Source organism: Bubalus kerabau, chromosome 1 (genome assembly GCF_029407905.1).
Source record: "Bubalus kerabau isolate K-KA32 ecotype Philippines breed swamp buffalo chromosome 1, PCC_UOA_SB_1v2, whole genome shotgun sequence".
Classification (NCBI taxonomy): Eukaryota; Metazoa; Chordata; class Mammalia; order Artiodactyla; family Bovidae; genus Bubalus; species Bubalus kerabau.
The window spans coordinates 90,261,257-90,275,822 of record NC_073624.1 but is presented as its reverse complement, the minus strand read 5'-3'; the positions used below and the strand labels follow the sequence as shown (position 1 = coordinate 90,275,822).

The window sequence follows — 14,566 nt, the reverse complement described above, 5'->3', positions numbered from 1 at the left end:
GAGATTTCTGTACCAGGTCTGGTGATTAGTGATAGAAATATCTAATTAAGGGAAGGAAGACAGGGTTAAAGAGAGGAGGAATTAGTTGCAAAAGTAGATTGAAAGTCACAATTAAGAAACAAAAGGAAGTATTTTTAAGTAAATGTCAATTGAAATAGCAAATAGAAATTGTGTATTATTTCCTAAAGATAGAATTGAATAACTTATGGAATCCAACTCTAAGATTTCAGGTTAATGATCCTGAAGTGAGGACTGCTTTAGGCTTTGTGTTTCTCTTTATGGCCTGCTAATTCTGCTCTTAGAGGGCCTAATAGTTGTTTTATAAAGCATCAGATAAATTTAGAAATACGTGAAAATTATTTAGGCATACAAATAAGTTTGACATCTTCTGGTCATGATAGAATAAAGTAGATCAGATTTATTCTCTCAAATAGAACAGTAGATAAAACGCCTGAAGCAGCAATTTTCAGACACTGGATAACAGTGATTCCTGAGAGGACGGAAGTGAAAAGCATGAACCTGTGATTCCCACAGCTTCTTGGGGTGGTGTGCTAAAGGGAGAGAGCTGGTAAAAACCTGGCAGTGCCTGGCAGTCTTGCTGAGTAGAGGAGACACTGTTCATGGAGGCCAAAGTGGCTAAGGTTGGTGAGATAAATACTGGTGGGGAAGTTGCTGAACAAAGAGAAAGCTCCAGAGATGTGCAGAGGGCCCCCCTGGAATCTTTGGCTGAGTGCTGATCTGTACATATATGGCAAGAAACTACCAGTGGCTGTGGAAAGAACCACCAGGAAGAAGGAATCATCACAAGCCTGAGAGCTAACACAGGTGCCAAGAACAGTTTATGTCCCCACTAGCAGGAGTAGAAGAGTTGTGGGACATTGAATAGCAAGTCCTCAAAAGGGCATTGCCTCAAGAGTGGGGCCAGAAAGGCAGGCCCTAGAGTAAAGGCTGCTCTGGACCCATGGTAACAAGCTTAAATACAAGTCTTAAAAGCTTGAAACTGATCTAAGTAACTGAAGTGTATCACAGAACAAAACCCAACAATATTTAAAGGAATACAACAAATTCTGGTAACAACAGAACCCAACGACATTGAAATTCACAAAGTCTAGCATCTAATTAAAAATTCCCAGGCATGAAATAGAAGAAAAATATAACAAAGGGAAAAAACAATCACTACAGAAATAGCCAGAAAATAAAAATATGTTAAAATTAGCCAACAAAGATATTAAAACAGATACCATAAATAATATTCCACATGTTCAGATAAGTAGAGGAAAGTGGACATTATGAGGAAAAAAATGGAGAATATAAAAAAAGATCCAAATTGAATTTCTAGAGATGAAAAATTTAGTATCTGATATTAAAAATACATGAAATGAGATTAACAGTTTAGATACTGTGGAAGGAAAAATTAGTAACCTTGAAAATAGAGCAGTATGAATCATCCAAGTGAAATAGAAAAAAAGGCTGAAAAAAGATGACTGGAGCTTAGTGAGCTCAGGGACAGTATCAAGTCTAAGCATGTAATTGAAGTCCCAGAAGGGAAGATGGGGTGTAAGTGGTATCAAAAAAAATGTTTAAGGAAGTAATGGTAGAAGATTTTCCAGATTTGGAAGCATACTGACAGATTCAAGAAATTCAGCATACCCCAAGAAAGAGAAATACCATACTGAAATGTATAGTAATCAAATGGCTAAAGACCACTGATAAAGAGAAAAATAATGAAAAAAGCAACCAGAAGAAGAGACATTATATACAGAGGAACAAAGATCTGTCAGAAACCATGTAGGCCAGAGGACGGTGTAGCTACATCTTTAAAATACTGAAGGAAAAAGAAAATCGTCAACCTAAATTCTATACCAGCAAATATATCTTTGAAGAAATAAGGCTATACTTTTTTAGGCAAGCAAATGCTGAAGAATTCATCACCAACAGACTTCTTTAAGAAATATTAAAGGATATTTTAGGCAGAGGAAAAATTTCAGTTGACAGTTTCAATCTACACAAGGAATGAAGAGCAGTGGAAACACTCTCATCCTTTATTATCTCTGGAAGACAAGGGACTAGTCAAATAAAGAAAACAACAACAATGTAGGGTTTATAACATGTTAAAGTAAAATATAATCATAACACAAAAGGGGGAAATGAAAGTGTGTACTTGTGTAAGATTCCTGCACAATGTATGAAGTTGTATGATGTTTTATGAAGATGGACTACTATAAGTTACAGACATAAGTCCTAGAGCAACTAGTAAAAAAAAAAAGAGGTATTTTAAGAAGCTGGTAATGGAGATAAGATGCAATTAAAAGATATTCAATCCAAAGGAAGGCAAAGAAAGGATACAAAGAACAGATGAGACACAGAAAAAAGAAAAGAACATGATGGTAGATTTAAAACCAGCCATGTCAGTACTCTGGTTGCTCAGTGATAAAGAATCTGCCTGTCAGTGCAGGAGATTCAAGTTCAATCCCTGGGTCTGGAACATCCCCTGGAGGAGGGCATAGCAACCCACTCTCGTATTCTTGCCTAGGAAACCCCATGGATAGAGGAGCCTGGTGGGCTGCAGTCCATGGGGTCACAAAGAGTTGGACGTGACTTAGTGACTAAACAACAACAATCTCAATACATTAAATGTAAATGACCAAACTCAGCATACCCAGTAGAAATATAATGTGAGCCATATATGTAATTTAAAGTTTTCTAATAGTTACATTTTAAAAAAGGAAAAGAAACAAGTAAAACTAATTTTTATAATATATTTTATTTAACCCAATAAATCTAAAATATGTTTATTTTGGCATGTAATACATATTAAAATATTATTAATGGTATATTTTGCCTTCTCTAAAATATATGTATTTTACACTTAGAACGCATTTACACTTACAACACAATTTGAATTAGTCAAATTTCAGGTGCTTGAGTTACATCTGGCTAATGGCTACCGTACTGGACAGTATAAGCATCCAGTTAAAAGGCAGAAATTACAGATTAGATTTAAAAATATGTCTACAGAAAACATTTTAAATGTGAAGACACATATAGGTTAAAAGTAAAAGGGTGGAGAAAATATAAACAGTAAACAAAGGAAAGGTGAAGTAACTATATTAATATCACACTGGTAGATTTCAGAGCATGGAATATTACCAGTGATAGACATTTCATAATGGTAAAGGGGGAAATTCATCAAAAGGAGTAACAACGTAAGTATGTATGCACCTAATAACAGAACTTCAAAATACACGAACTAAAAACTGAAAAAACTGGAAGGGGAAATAGACAAATTCATATGTAAGTATGAATGTTGAAGATTTCAGCACCTCTGTCTCAATTATTAATTGCTTCCAAGTGAAGTGAAAGTGAAGTCACTCAGTCGTGTCGGACTCTTTGCAACCCCATGGACTGTAGCCTACCAGGCTCCTCTGTCCTTGGGATTTTCCAGGCAAGAGTGCTAGAGCGGATTGCCATTTCCTTCTCCAGGGAATCTTCCTGACCCAGGAATCGAACCCGGGTCTCCCGCATTGCAGGCAGATGCTTTACTGGCTGAGCCACCAGGGAAGCAGGGCCTTCAGGAGATGTTAAATCTAAGTGATGCTCAGTAAGAGAAGAAGCAGCCTATAAAACATTAAACTCAACTAGACAAACCTAGCACAGGAAATAGATTTTTCTTAGGAAAGAAAAACTGATTGAGTCAAAAGGGAAGAAAATGAGACAACATGAAATAATGTAGTTAAGTGAATATGGTGGTGTCTCCCATATGCTAATGATCAGAATGGAAGTTACAATGCAGTCTTTCTAACATGACTCATTGGACAATTCCACATCATTATAGATTACCTCTTTAAAGTGTTTCTTAATAGAACTAGTCCTTTTGATAAACTAGGGATTTATGTCAGGTCACAGGGAGAATAGTAATTACAGTTGTCATGACTCCATAAAAGTAGATGCTGCCTGTCTTTCTCTAAAACTTTTGCAGTAATTCTAATCGTTTGTTACTTTAATTTGCGTCTGAGAAAAGTCCTGGGCACAGTGAGGGATGCCGTAACTTAGAGCTTCCCTTAAGTCTGCTATCTTGGTTTCTATAGTATTATTAGGTTTAGGTCTTAGGAGTGAGTGACCTTCTGATTTATAACATTCAGAGGTTGTTGCTTAGTTAGTCTTTTGGGTTTTGTGGTTGACAAGGATAAGTCTAATTTAAAAATAAGAATGAGGAGGTAGAGGGGAAAGTCTGGAGGGATAGAGTAGGAAAACAGCTTTTTCTTTTCTAAAAGTTATCTTGATCTCTGCTTCAGAACACTGTCATGCTCAGGACTTTTAGAACACTTTTTTCCAAAGTCTGTTATAAGGCTTCAGTGTGTGAAATTTGGAAGGGTTAAAAGTTAGACTTTACTGTTAGTGATGCATTTTACTTCTAAATGCATGAGAAAATAGTTTGGCTGGTTTACTGCTTGAGAAGGAAGATACAAATAGCAGTGGTCATTTGTGTCATTGTGGTAACATACAGGCAAGGGATTGAGTACTGAGTCTGAAAACATTGTAGACTTTTCTTTTAAAGAAACACTCTTTTCAACTTAGCCTGGCAGCTCTTCACATAAAATCACAAAGGAACAAGACACCATAAACAATCATTCCACCCCTAAACAAGATTGCATAGACAAGTAGACTCTTAACGGCGAAGGCTGTGAAGGAGGCAGGAAAGGCAGTACTTTAGGCACCAGGGACTGCAGCAAGCAGAGGCAGTGTGGGCCCCCGAAAGAGTGGCAAGTGCAAGACAAACAGTAGGCACAGACAGACAGACTTGTTACTCTTCATCCCCAATTCCAAAGGGAATTCAAGATCTTTTGGAGCTAAGAAGAGTCCCATGTACAGAAAGACTCTACCACAGGAGGGGAGGGACCCTTGCTGTCACAAAATACAAGCAACTGCTCTGACCATCATTGCTTCTCTTTGATCTTTGACACTGTGATCTCTTCTCTCATTTCTTTTTCCTTCATCTTTAGCCCTCCTCTGTGAGATGATGTGTAAGATTCTTTTTGTTCTTCTAACTTCTAGCTTTTTTTTTTTTTTTTTTTGGTGTGATTGTGTCTTGGCTGAACTATGGCAATTTTCCTTATTTGGACTGAGTAATAGCTGAAAAACTGAGGAGAGAAACTTGGATCTCAATTCTGCTTCCGATGTCAGATTACACATCCTCAGCTAATAGGAGGGAACAGTGAGGCCACCAAGTCCCCTCCTCCTAGGATGCAGGGCAAATGAAAAAGAGCCCAGATCACTCCCTAGAGCTAAGTAATGAGCTGACTTTGGAGGAGGCCATTTCCCTCACAGTGGAGAAACCTTGGTGGGAGGGAGAAGTAAAGCAGAGAAGAGGGGTTCTCAGTGTGGTGCCCTGATCACTAGGTCTCTGTTCCTGTTCAGCTGGCTTGGTCTTTAACTTTATAGGTCCACTCTGTCAAAATAACAAAGTAACATAAGAAACCAAACATCTCAGGCTGTGTAAGCGCAGCTGAGCTTAATTGGTTTCTGGCACTCTTTCCCCCTGAAAAATAGGATAGTCGTATGTAGCATACCCCTCTGATGGGCACCTGGGGGAGATATATCTCTGTGGCTTTCACGTGCTTGCTGCTGCTAAGTCGCTTCAGTCATGTCTGACTCTGTCCGACCCCATAGATGGCAGCCCACCAGGCTCCCCCGTCCCTGGGATTCTCCAGGCAAGAACAGTGGAGTGTTGCCATTTCCTTCTCCAATGCATGAAAATGAAAAGTGAAAGTGAAGTCACTCAGTCGTGTCCGACTCTTAGCGACCCCCTGGACTGCAGCCTACCAGGCTCCTCTGTCCATGGGAATTTCCAGGCAAGAGTACTGGATTGGGGTGCTATTGCCTTCTCCATTTCATGTGCTTGGCTGTCCTTCTCTCTCTCGTTCCTTCCACCTCCATCTTAAGTCCTTATTGGCTGTTGCAATATTTAACTTGTCTGCCCCCATGGAGGGTTTGGCTTATAGTGATTGACAGGTTGTCTGCCTGTTTGCTTCACCCCTTGAGTTGAAGGGTTTCGCCTCATGGCATGGGTAATGTCATGGGATAGAATACCAGAGGCATCAATCCCTTTTTGCTAATTTTCTCTCACCGGAGGATGTAGATTATAGCCAAGAAATCTGTGCTTGCTGAGCAGGTAGATCCTCCTGCATTCCTGGCTGCCTTCACAAGCCTACAAGCATCCTTTAGCACCATTAACCTCAAGGATAGAGTGAGATTAAAAACCTGAATTGGAGAAACCTACAATCCTAATTGTGTCCTAATTCATTATCATTGTTTTAATATAACTGAGCTCTAGTTACCTATTGGGCATCACACTAGGGAGAGAATCAACCGCCACCTGAGCCTGTTGCTCTGTCTTCAATGCAGGAAGAACAGTGTCTTTCTTCGGTCCTGACTTTCCTTCCCACCACCCTCAGAGTGCTACTTCTTGGTGAATGTGGTTTCCCTGCAGCTGCCTAGGCATCCTCATCTGTAGGCCCTTTCTCCAGTCTAGACCGTGCTCCGGTGTGTTCCTGGCTGTGTTCCTTACTGCCTACCCAGTATGTAGTTGCCTACTGTTGGGCAGTAGCTCACCGCTCTGGCATCTTAGTGTGTAAATATTTGTCAAAGGACGGGGGTGTTTTCCCATTCCCCAAAAAGCATTCTGAAAAATGTGCCTGTTTTCTTAGTCACATTTCCAAGCTTTGGATCAGTTAGCCCATTCATTCCTTGCAGTTGACGGACACTGGCCTGACCTCAGCTGGCCACATAAGTATGCAGTAACTTCCGGCACAGTAACTTTGAGGCTTTAATACCAAGGAGTCCTAGACCTAAAGGAACTGTGGACAATGTAGTCACTATTAGAGAACACATCGTTTCATTAACATATCTCCCATGTCAAGCGTTTTAATTTCTTTCACTCATACTTGATATTGAAGAAATAAGTGGAATCAACAAATATAAGGCAGCTAGCCTTATCGATTCTAGGAGAAAACTTGACTCTTCATGTTTGTGGTTTTACTTTCAGGTCTTACGTAATGTAGGTTATAGTATATCCATGTCTGCCTGGATAAAGGTGTTGTTGCCAAGCTACTACAAGTTTAGAGATGTTGTTCCAATATAGTTGATGGTTTATTCTGTCACTCAGTTCTACTTGAGACCAAAACAGTTTGCTTCTGCTAAGTAACTTGTTAGGCTGAAAAAACAGTCTTAAGTCATGGGGCAGAGTTTTCTGTCTTTGTGCAAAATCAGGAGACCTACATAGAAGGATTGAACTACTAATCTTAGTTTTTATTAACACTAGACTCTGAGCTCAGAGTTTAAGTTGCTCACACAGTCCCAGCAGACTAAAGGAACTACTAATGTTTGCCTTGCTGAACTCCTGCTTGTAATGTGTACCTGCACATACTCCTTCCTTTCCTTTTTTCTGACTCTGATCTTGTAGTACTTCTTCCTCCTCATTTTCCAGTTTTTTTAACCTAATCTTCAGCCTTCTACAAGTCTGGCCAACATCTTCCCATATGTATCCTGAACCATATATATGTGTATCAGCCTTTTATGTTTTCACTGTTTATAACCACCTTGGCCCCCTCTTTTCTAGTCAGAATTTGATATAGGGATATTAGGCTGTTGGGTGTTGAGGTCATAACTGAATTGATTAGGGAACTAGCCTATGCTGTGCAGCATAACAACTGTGTTTCCTTCTTACAACACAACTGTTTTGAAAGGCTGGAGTATCTATTTTAATACATATACTTTCTTTCCACAGATCATCAATTTCTACATGAATATGCTGATGGAGCGAAGTAAAGAGAAGGGATTGCCAAGTGTACATGCATTTAATACCTTTTTTTTCACTAAGTTAAAAACGGCTGGTTATCAAGCAGTGAAACGTTGGACAAAGAAAGTGGATGTCTTTTCTGTTGACATTCTTTTGGTGCCTATTCACCTAGGAGTGCACTGGTGTCTTGCTGTGAGTGCCTCTTTTATTACTGATAAAATTCGAAAGAAGTCTATATAATAGAATACACAGAGAGCAATGAATACGAGTTCTACATAGATGATTGAAAGAGTAGCATTTAATTATCTAAGAATTGGATAGATTAGCAAACTCCCTGTCAAGAGTGGGAGATACTTAGACTTTGAAAAAAGCTCTGAAATTTTCTTTTCTGGAAATACTTAAAAATGGAGTTATAGTCAAAGCAACCTAAAGGCAAGGAACACATGGGGAGAAAAAGTGATTTCTTAATGATGCTGCCAACTCAGATTCTGTGACCATTATTTTCTGCCTAATCATGATTTGCCTTGCATACTTGATAATTTATTATTGCTTCCCTGGTAGCTCAGACAGTAAGGAATCTGCCTGTAATGCGGGAGACCCAGGTTTGATCCCTGGGTAAGGAAGATCCCCTAGAGAAGGAAATGGCTACACACTCCAGTATTCTTGCCTGGAGAATTCCATGGACAGCAGAGCCTGGCAGGCTACAGTCTGTGGGGCTGTAAAGAGTCAGACATGACTGAGCAACTAATGCAAACATGACTCTGAGAACATGGATACATTAGCTTAATATATTAATAAAAGTATACAAGTTAAAGCCTGTCTTGAATTATATTTGAAAAGCATTAAGTCAAAAGGAAATTCTCCAAGAAACAAAACCTAGAATCTTTTACCATCTTTCTGAAAATGTGTGGAAATGATCTCACTTAGTTTACATTCTCTGAAGAGCACGTCGTGTCTTCATGTTGCCTCCGTTGCAAATGGAGACCCTGAAAACTAGAAAAAGGTTTCAGGGCAGTTACCGGGCCACTTAGTCAGTCAGCCCCCAGCATAGTTCTGAGTAAATAATCACCCTGTTCTTCTTTCCTCTGCAGATGAAGCATGGTATAATGCTAAGTATCCATCAAACTTGTCATGATTTCATAGGAAATCTGGCAGAAGGTTCCAAGTTCCAGGGAAGGGAAAAGCTGAGATTTTCTTCAGTTCATAAACACAGAGATTTTTTTTATTCCCAGGTTGTGGACTTTAGAAAGAAGAATATTACCTATTATGACTCTATGGGTGGGATAAACAATGAAGCCTGCAGAATCCTCATGTAAGTAGGGAGTTGAAGACGAAGAGTTTGGTGTTGGATATGTGTTTTTCTAGCTGTTGAACTCAATTCTCTGATACCTTCAATGGAGTGGTTAATAAAGGAAATGTTCATATTGATTAAGATGGATATTTTCCATCTAAGTAAAGTTTAATAATAATATAATAATACCAAAAATACATCCTGATGGGCATAATTACTGTCCCAGTGCATGAAAATAAAGAGTGGATATAGACATATAGATACAGAAACTACTTAGAAGTCATCTATCCCAACCTCCTAATTTTTCAGATAAAGGAACCAAGACCCACAGAGATGACTTTGATTTGCTCAGGTCCTACTAGTTAATGGCTCAACTGGGAACCAGAATGCAAATCTGGTTTACATTCCACCTGTTTCTCTTTCTAAAACGTCTGTGGCCAGGAGTGGGTGGGTTCCATGAGGTGGATTAATTGATTTGGATTGAATTTTTATACAAAAGAATCAAGACTATGAATAAATATATACCTCAGCATTGCTAGAGGAACATTTTCCTTCCATTAGATTGAATTCTAAAGGACCATATAAACCAAGGAAAAGATCAAAACTCGTTCCTCAGTGGGGACAGTAGGAAGAAGGACCCTGGGTATTGAAGGCAGAGGTCTTGCTTCTCTGGAGCTGACAGAGTGGGCATGAATTGTGGGAGTTCTAAAGATTCCCTGTCTAGCAATATATACTGTTTTCCTTACACATGGCAGAAGAAAATTCTTCCTGAGGATTGTCAGCCCCATTTTTGCAGTGGCAGCTCCCCAAGCTCATCTCATTCTCTCCCAATACCTTAGGCAATATCTGAAGCAAGAAAGCATTGACAAGAAAAGAAAAGAGTTTGACGCCAATGGCTGGCAGCTCTTCAGCAAGAAAAGCCAGGTACGTTTCATCTTGGTGAAATGGAAATCCTGAGATTACAGTATTGGTTAGAAAAGGAGTATACTGCTTGGGCCCTGGCATCCTTCTAAGTGTCTGGCCTGACCTCAGCCAGGGACGATAGAGTAGAGTAAGCCATCTGTGGGAAAATCAATAATACATTTCTTATGAAGAACTGGGTTTTCTAAATGCCCAGCTATTTTGCTAAACTTTCATCTATGGGAGAAAATGTTTGCAGACTGGTTGGCCCTTGTGGGAGGGACCAGCTTTTACACCTTGGGTATCATAGAAATCTCAGATAGTCTCCTGTGATAAACATGAAGTACACAGGCTGGACTGAGATGCTGAATTTTTTGCTTTCTGAGCCTGTGTTCTGAGTGGGGGACCAGAACCATCTCTTTAGAATTCAGGGAAACCTGGAAAATTTATATCCTTTGGTTCTTATTTATAATTGAATAAGAAGGAAGGAAGCTTGGAAAGATGTCACCTTTTTGTTATTTTTTGCCTTTTAGGAAATTCCACAGCAGATGAATGGAAGCGACTGTGGCATGTTTGCCTGCAAATATGCTGACTGTATTACCAAAGACAGACCAATCAACTTCACACAGGTACGCCAAGCCTTCGGGAGGGGGCTCTGTGACCACCCTGTGTCCGGGCTGCCTGATAGATGTTTTTCTCTCCATTTGCTCCACTTAGGGGGCTCTGCTTCATTCTGTGGCTCATAACCTGGGGTGGTTGCTACCTGTGCCACGCCGTAGGAAAAGGAAGGATAATGATAGGCCATATCCTGGGTCACGATACATCATATATTGTAGTTAAGGAATCCCGGCCAATAGGAGAGCCTTCTTTGCTCATATAAGCCGCCTACCCCAAATCCTGTAAGAAGCAGAAAACTGGGACCAGAGCAGGTTTCCTCAGTTTCCCTTTTTTTGGTAGCAGTGAAGTTTTGGAACAGGCCACACCTTGATCTAGTGTAGTTTGTTAAGCTGCCCTCTTCCCCTCGCTTTATGCAGCTGATCAGTCTTCCTTACAGTTTGTGATCGTTAATTTCTGTCCACGTGGTCCTTTGGAAACCAAAGTGAATTGAGACTAGAGATTATAGTTTATTTGGTGTCCTCCACTTAACCCTTTGCTTCTGTTTAAAGTAATGACTTTATACTAGATTTTCTGCCGCAGCCCTTGGGTTGAGCTGACTCTTGACGTTCATTTAATTTGGGGGCAAAATGAGTTTTGATTTTCAAGCCTCAGATCTCATATCCTCTTAAAAGTTCAACACAAAGCACTTTATTGAATTTAGACACTATTCTTAAAATTCTTGGAGACATTTGAGGATAGCCTGGGGATTCCTGGTGATGCCTAATAAAACTCCTTGGTTTACAACAATGAAAAGTAGCAATAGCAATAGTAATCGGAAAAAGCATTAGGAAAAAAAAAATCACACGTAATGAAGAATGAGCAATTTGAAAGACCAAAAATGCAGCTGAGACTATTTTAGGTGAAAACCTCAAGAAGGAAAGGAGTATTAGGTCTGCATGCAAGAAAGGAAAATTAAGGTATCTCTGTGTCCCTACAGCAACACATGCCCTACTTCCGGAAGCGGATGGTCTGGGAAATCCTCCACCGAAAGCTCTTGTGAAGACCATCTCAGTTAGCAGACATGGACTTGTTGGGGACCAGCTCTTTGTTGTCTACAGCCAGAGACCTTGGAGACAGCTGCTCCCAACCCTCTCTTCTTGTAAAGTCCTTGATCCTGGACCAGGCCCTGGAGAGATGCACTCACAAGCACATCTGCCTTTCCTTTTGTATCTCAGATACTATTTTTGCAAAGAAACTTTGGTGCTGTGAAAGGGGTGAGGGACATCCCTAATCTGAAGAGAGAGACTGCTTTTCACTTCTTCAGTTCTGCCATCTTGTTTTCAAAGGGCTCCAGCCTCACTCAGTCTCTTAATTAGGGGCCTGAGAGAAGCTTGGAAGGACTCTTGGTTTCGTATAAACTCTTGTTGTTAGGCCTTACTAAGAGGTAGGAATGGATGTGGGTAAAAACGTAGGGATGAAAACCACCAGCATATACACGCACACGTACATACACACAGGATTTTCAAAATGTGTCACCAGGATAGTGACTGTAAACTGGACTTTGGGGCACCTGCATAAGGCCGTCCTCCAGGACTTGTCCTTTTTACATGCCCCTTGTGAAGTCCGTCTTCTTCTGTACAAGGCTGTTTTATCTGTAGCTTCTTCCCCTCCTGAGGCACCAGATGTGAGCCCTGGGTGGACCCCAAAGTCCCAGGCAGTCCTTTCCTTAAAAGCAGTGGTTTGCATGTGCTCACAACACATGATATGGGGAAGACCCACCCAGGGAGTGGTTTAGTGGAGTAACAAAGGCGCCACTTTTACTGCTACCTACTTCTGACCAAGAAGAAGAAGGACCTCAGTCTTTAGCATAAAATTCCAGCTTTGGATGAATGCAGGTCTAGTTTGGTCTGTGGCTAGCTAGTTTAAACATGTTTCTAACCACAGAGAATTTAATATATATATATATATTTCACAGGGATATGCTTTTTTTTTTTTTTAAGGCTGAATGTGTTCACCATTTTAGCCTGTAGATTTATTACCATTTTCCAAATTTAGCTCCAGCATACACAGTTCCCAGCCCCTATGTGTAGGGTGTTTGTGGACTTCCTAAGAGTATTTTGAGGCCTGGATGAATTTTGGCTTGGGGTAGAGGTTACAGAGGAAGGCAAGATTTTCAAATGGAAAACGGGTGGAATTTGGACTGATCAACTTGAGATTGAAAAACTGCTATTCTTTTTGTTCCTTGTAGCATCTCCCCCACCTTTTGAGCGCTCCTCAGGCTAGATAGTGAAACGATCCGATGCCAGTGTCATTTTGTACCTAAGTTCCAAAATAGGAACATTTTATACTTTTTTCTGTATTGTAATAGGTAGTTTTGTATGAGATCTTTTCTTCTCTTCCCTTGTACCTCATCCTTTCCAACATTGTGCTTTCTCCCTGGGCTTATTTGAAAATTTTACTCTGTTTTATATCAAGCTTGTTTAGTACATTTTTCTATGTGTTACCACAGGTTACAATTTGAAAAGAAAACTATTTTTTTTAAATATTCCATTGTTAACTGAATGTTACTCTTTCCACTCCAGCAACTAGATGTCCTACCTTTTTCATACTGCCTGCCTTTGAGGGGAAGACCACCTTTTGTTTGTTTTCTTTTTTTTTCTTTCTTCATTTTTTTTTCCTCCCTTTTTTTCCTTTTTTTTTTTTTTTTTTTTTTTTGGTGTTTTCTGTAGGTAATAAATAGCTTTCTACATATGAGTTGCTGGGACTTTTCACATTCTCTCAGAAAGCTATGGCATGCAGGCTCATTGTGGGACTCCTGTACATTGATTCTTGGTACTTAATGTATTGAAGTGACAACTTAAAGGTGGCAATATGGTATAGATTTTGGACCATGAATCAAAAGACCTGAGTTTTTCAGGCACATTTGCTATTGTCTGGGGAACTCAGAACAAGATAGTTCTCTGTATTTATTGTTTGTCCATTTAGATAACATCTGTCTTACCTTCTCACAGACTTTTTGTACAGACCAAAGCAACAAATATTTATTGCCATGTATAGCAGAAAATGAAACATGCAACAAAAGCACTTTGAAAAATATATAAGGAATTGTTAAGCCTGTCTGAATTTGGCCCCGCTTTCTGACCAATACAGTTTTATACAAGGTGAAGTTAGTGATCCTGAGACCACCCCGTGAGTGGGCCAGGCTGAGACACAAACTGGGGTCCAGAGTGGGAACCAGTAGTGGGGGCCATTCTTTCCAGAGAGCTGCCCAAGAAAAGCAGAACTAGCATCTGGAAACTTTCTTCTTCGTTTTAAGGGTGGGCCTTGATGACTGGGGTGGGAGGGTGGAGGAATGTGATGTTCCCACCTTCCATGGCCAAGGGCATGTTACCAGCATCTTGTTTGACCTGCTTTAAACTAAAGCCTATGACTTTCCTTTTCTCCAGTCTTCCCCTCTCTCCTGTGCCCAGTGCTCATAATTACCTTGTTGTTTGTCATTATTCCCTTGCTGAGTCATGTTCGACTCTTTGCAACCCCATGGACTGCACAGGCTCCTCTGTCCAGCGGATTTCCCAGGCAAGAATACTGGAGTGGGTTGCCAATTTCCTCCTCCAGGGGATCTTCCCCACCCAGGGATTGATCCTGTGTCTTCTGCATTGGCGGGCAGGTTCTTTACCACTGAGCCACCAGGGAAGCCCCATAATTACCTACCTCCTCTAAAAAAAGGAACATTTGATGGATGATAAGCTCTAGATGCCAGATACGTAACCTTCAGTAGAAATAGTCTCACCGATCACTCCTGGACCCTTTATGGAGAAACACCATTCCTGCGCATTTGAGAATGAGTACATGGTTCAAGACTAGTTCCATCCCATTTGTCACCGGGCCCCCTGAGACCCACTGTTGCTTCCTGGAACCCTGTTTAGGGTTGAATGCAAGAGTACTTTGTCATCTGACCTGGCAGCTGTGAAAATTAACTC

The 14,566-nt window shown here is 40.3% G+C and overlaps 1 protein-coding gene across 8 annotated transcripts in view; it reads left to right on the top strand.

Annotated features, from left to right (window-relative positions):
- SENP1 (SUMO specific peptidase 1) overlaps nucleotides 1-14,566 on the top strand; it is a 78,791-nt gene that overhangs the window by 38,723 nt on the left and 25,502 nt on the right. For 5 of the 8 annotated variants that reach the window (XM_055582021.1, XM_055582046.1, XM_055582069.1 and 2 more), the window contains 5 exons: nucleotides 7,787-7,990; nucleotides 9,031-9,110; nucleotides 9,929-10,013; nucleotides 10,523-10,618; nucleotides 11,584-13,709. In XM_055582021.1, coding sequence (XP_055437996.1) covers nucleotides 7,787-7,990; nucleotides 9,031-9,110; nucleotides 9,929-10,013; nucleotides 10,523-10,618; nucleotides 11,584-11,646 — 528 coding nt within the window. In that variant the 3' untranslated portion in view covers nucleotides 11,647-13,709. Of the gene's footprint in view, nucleotides 1-7,786; nucleotides 7,991-9,030; nucleotides 9,111-9,928; nucleotides 10,014-10,522; nucleotides 10,619-11,583; nucleotides 13,710-14,566 lie in introns of those variants that run through there. The other 3 variants (XR_008714849.1, XM_055582036.1, XM_055582054.1) reach the window with 1 other exon arrangement.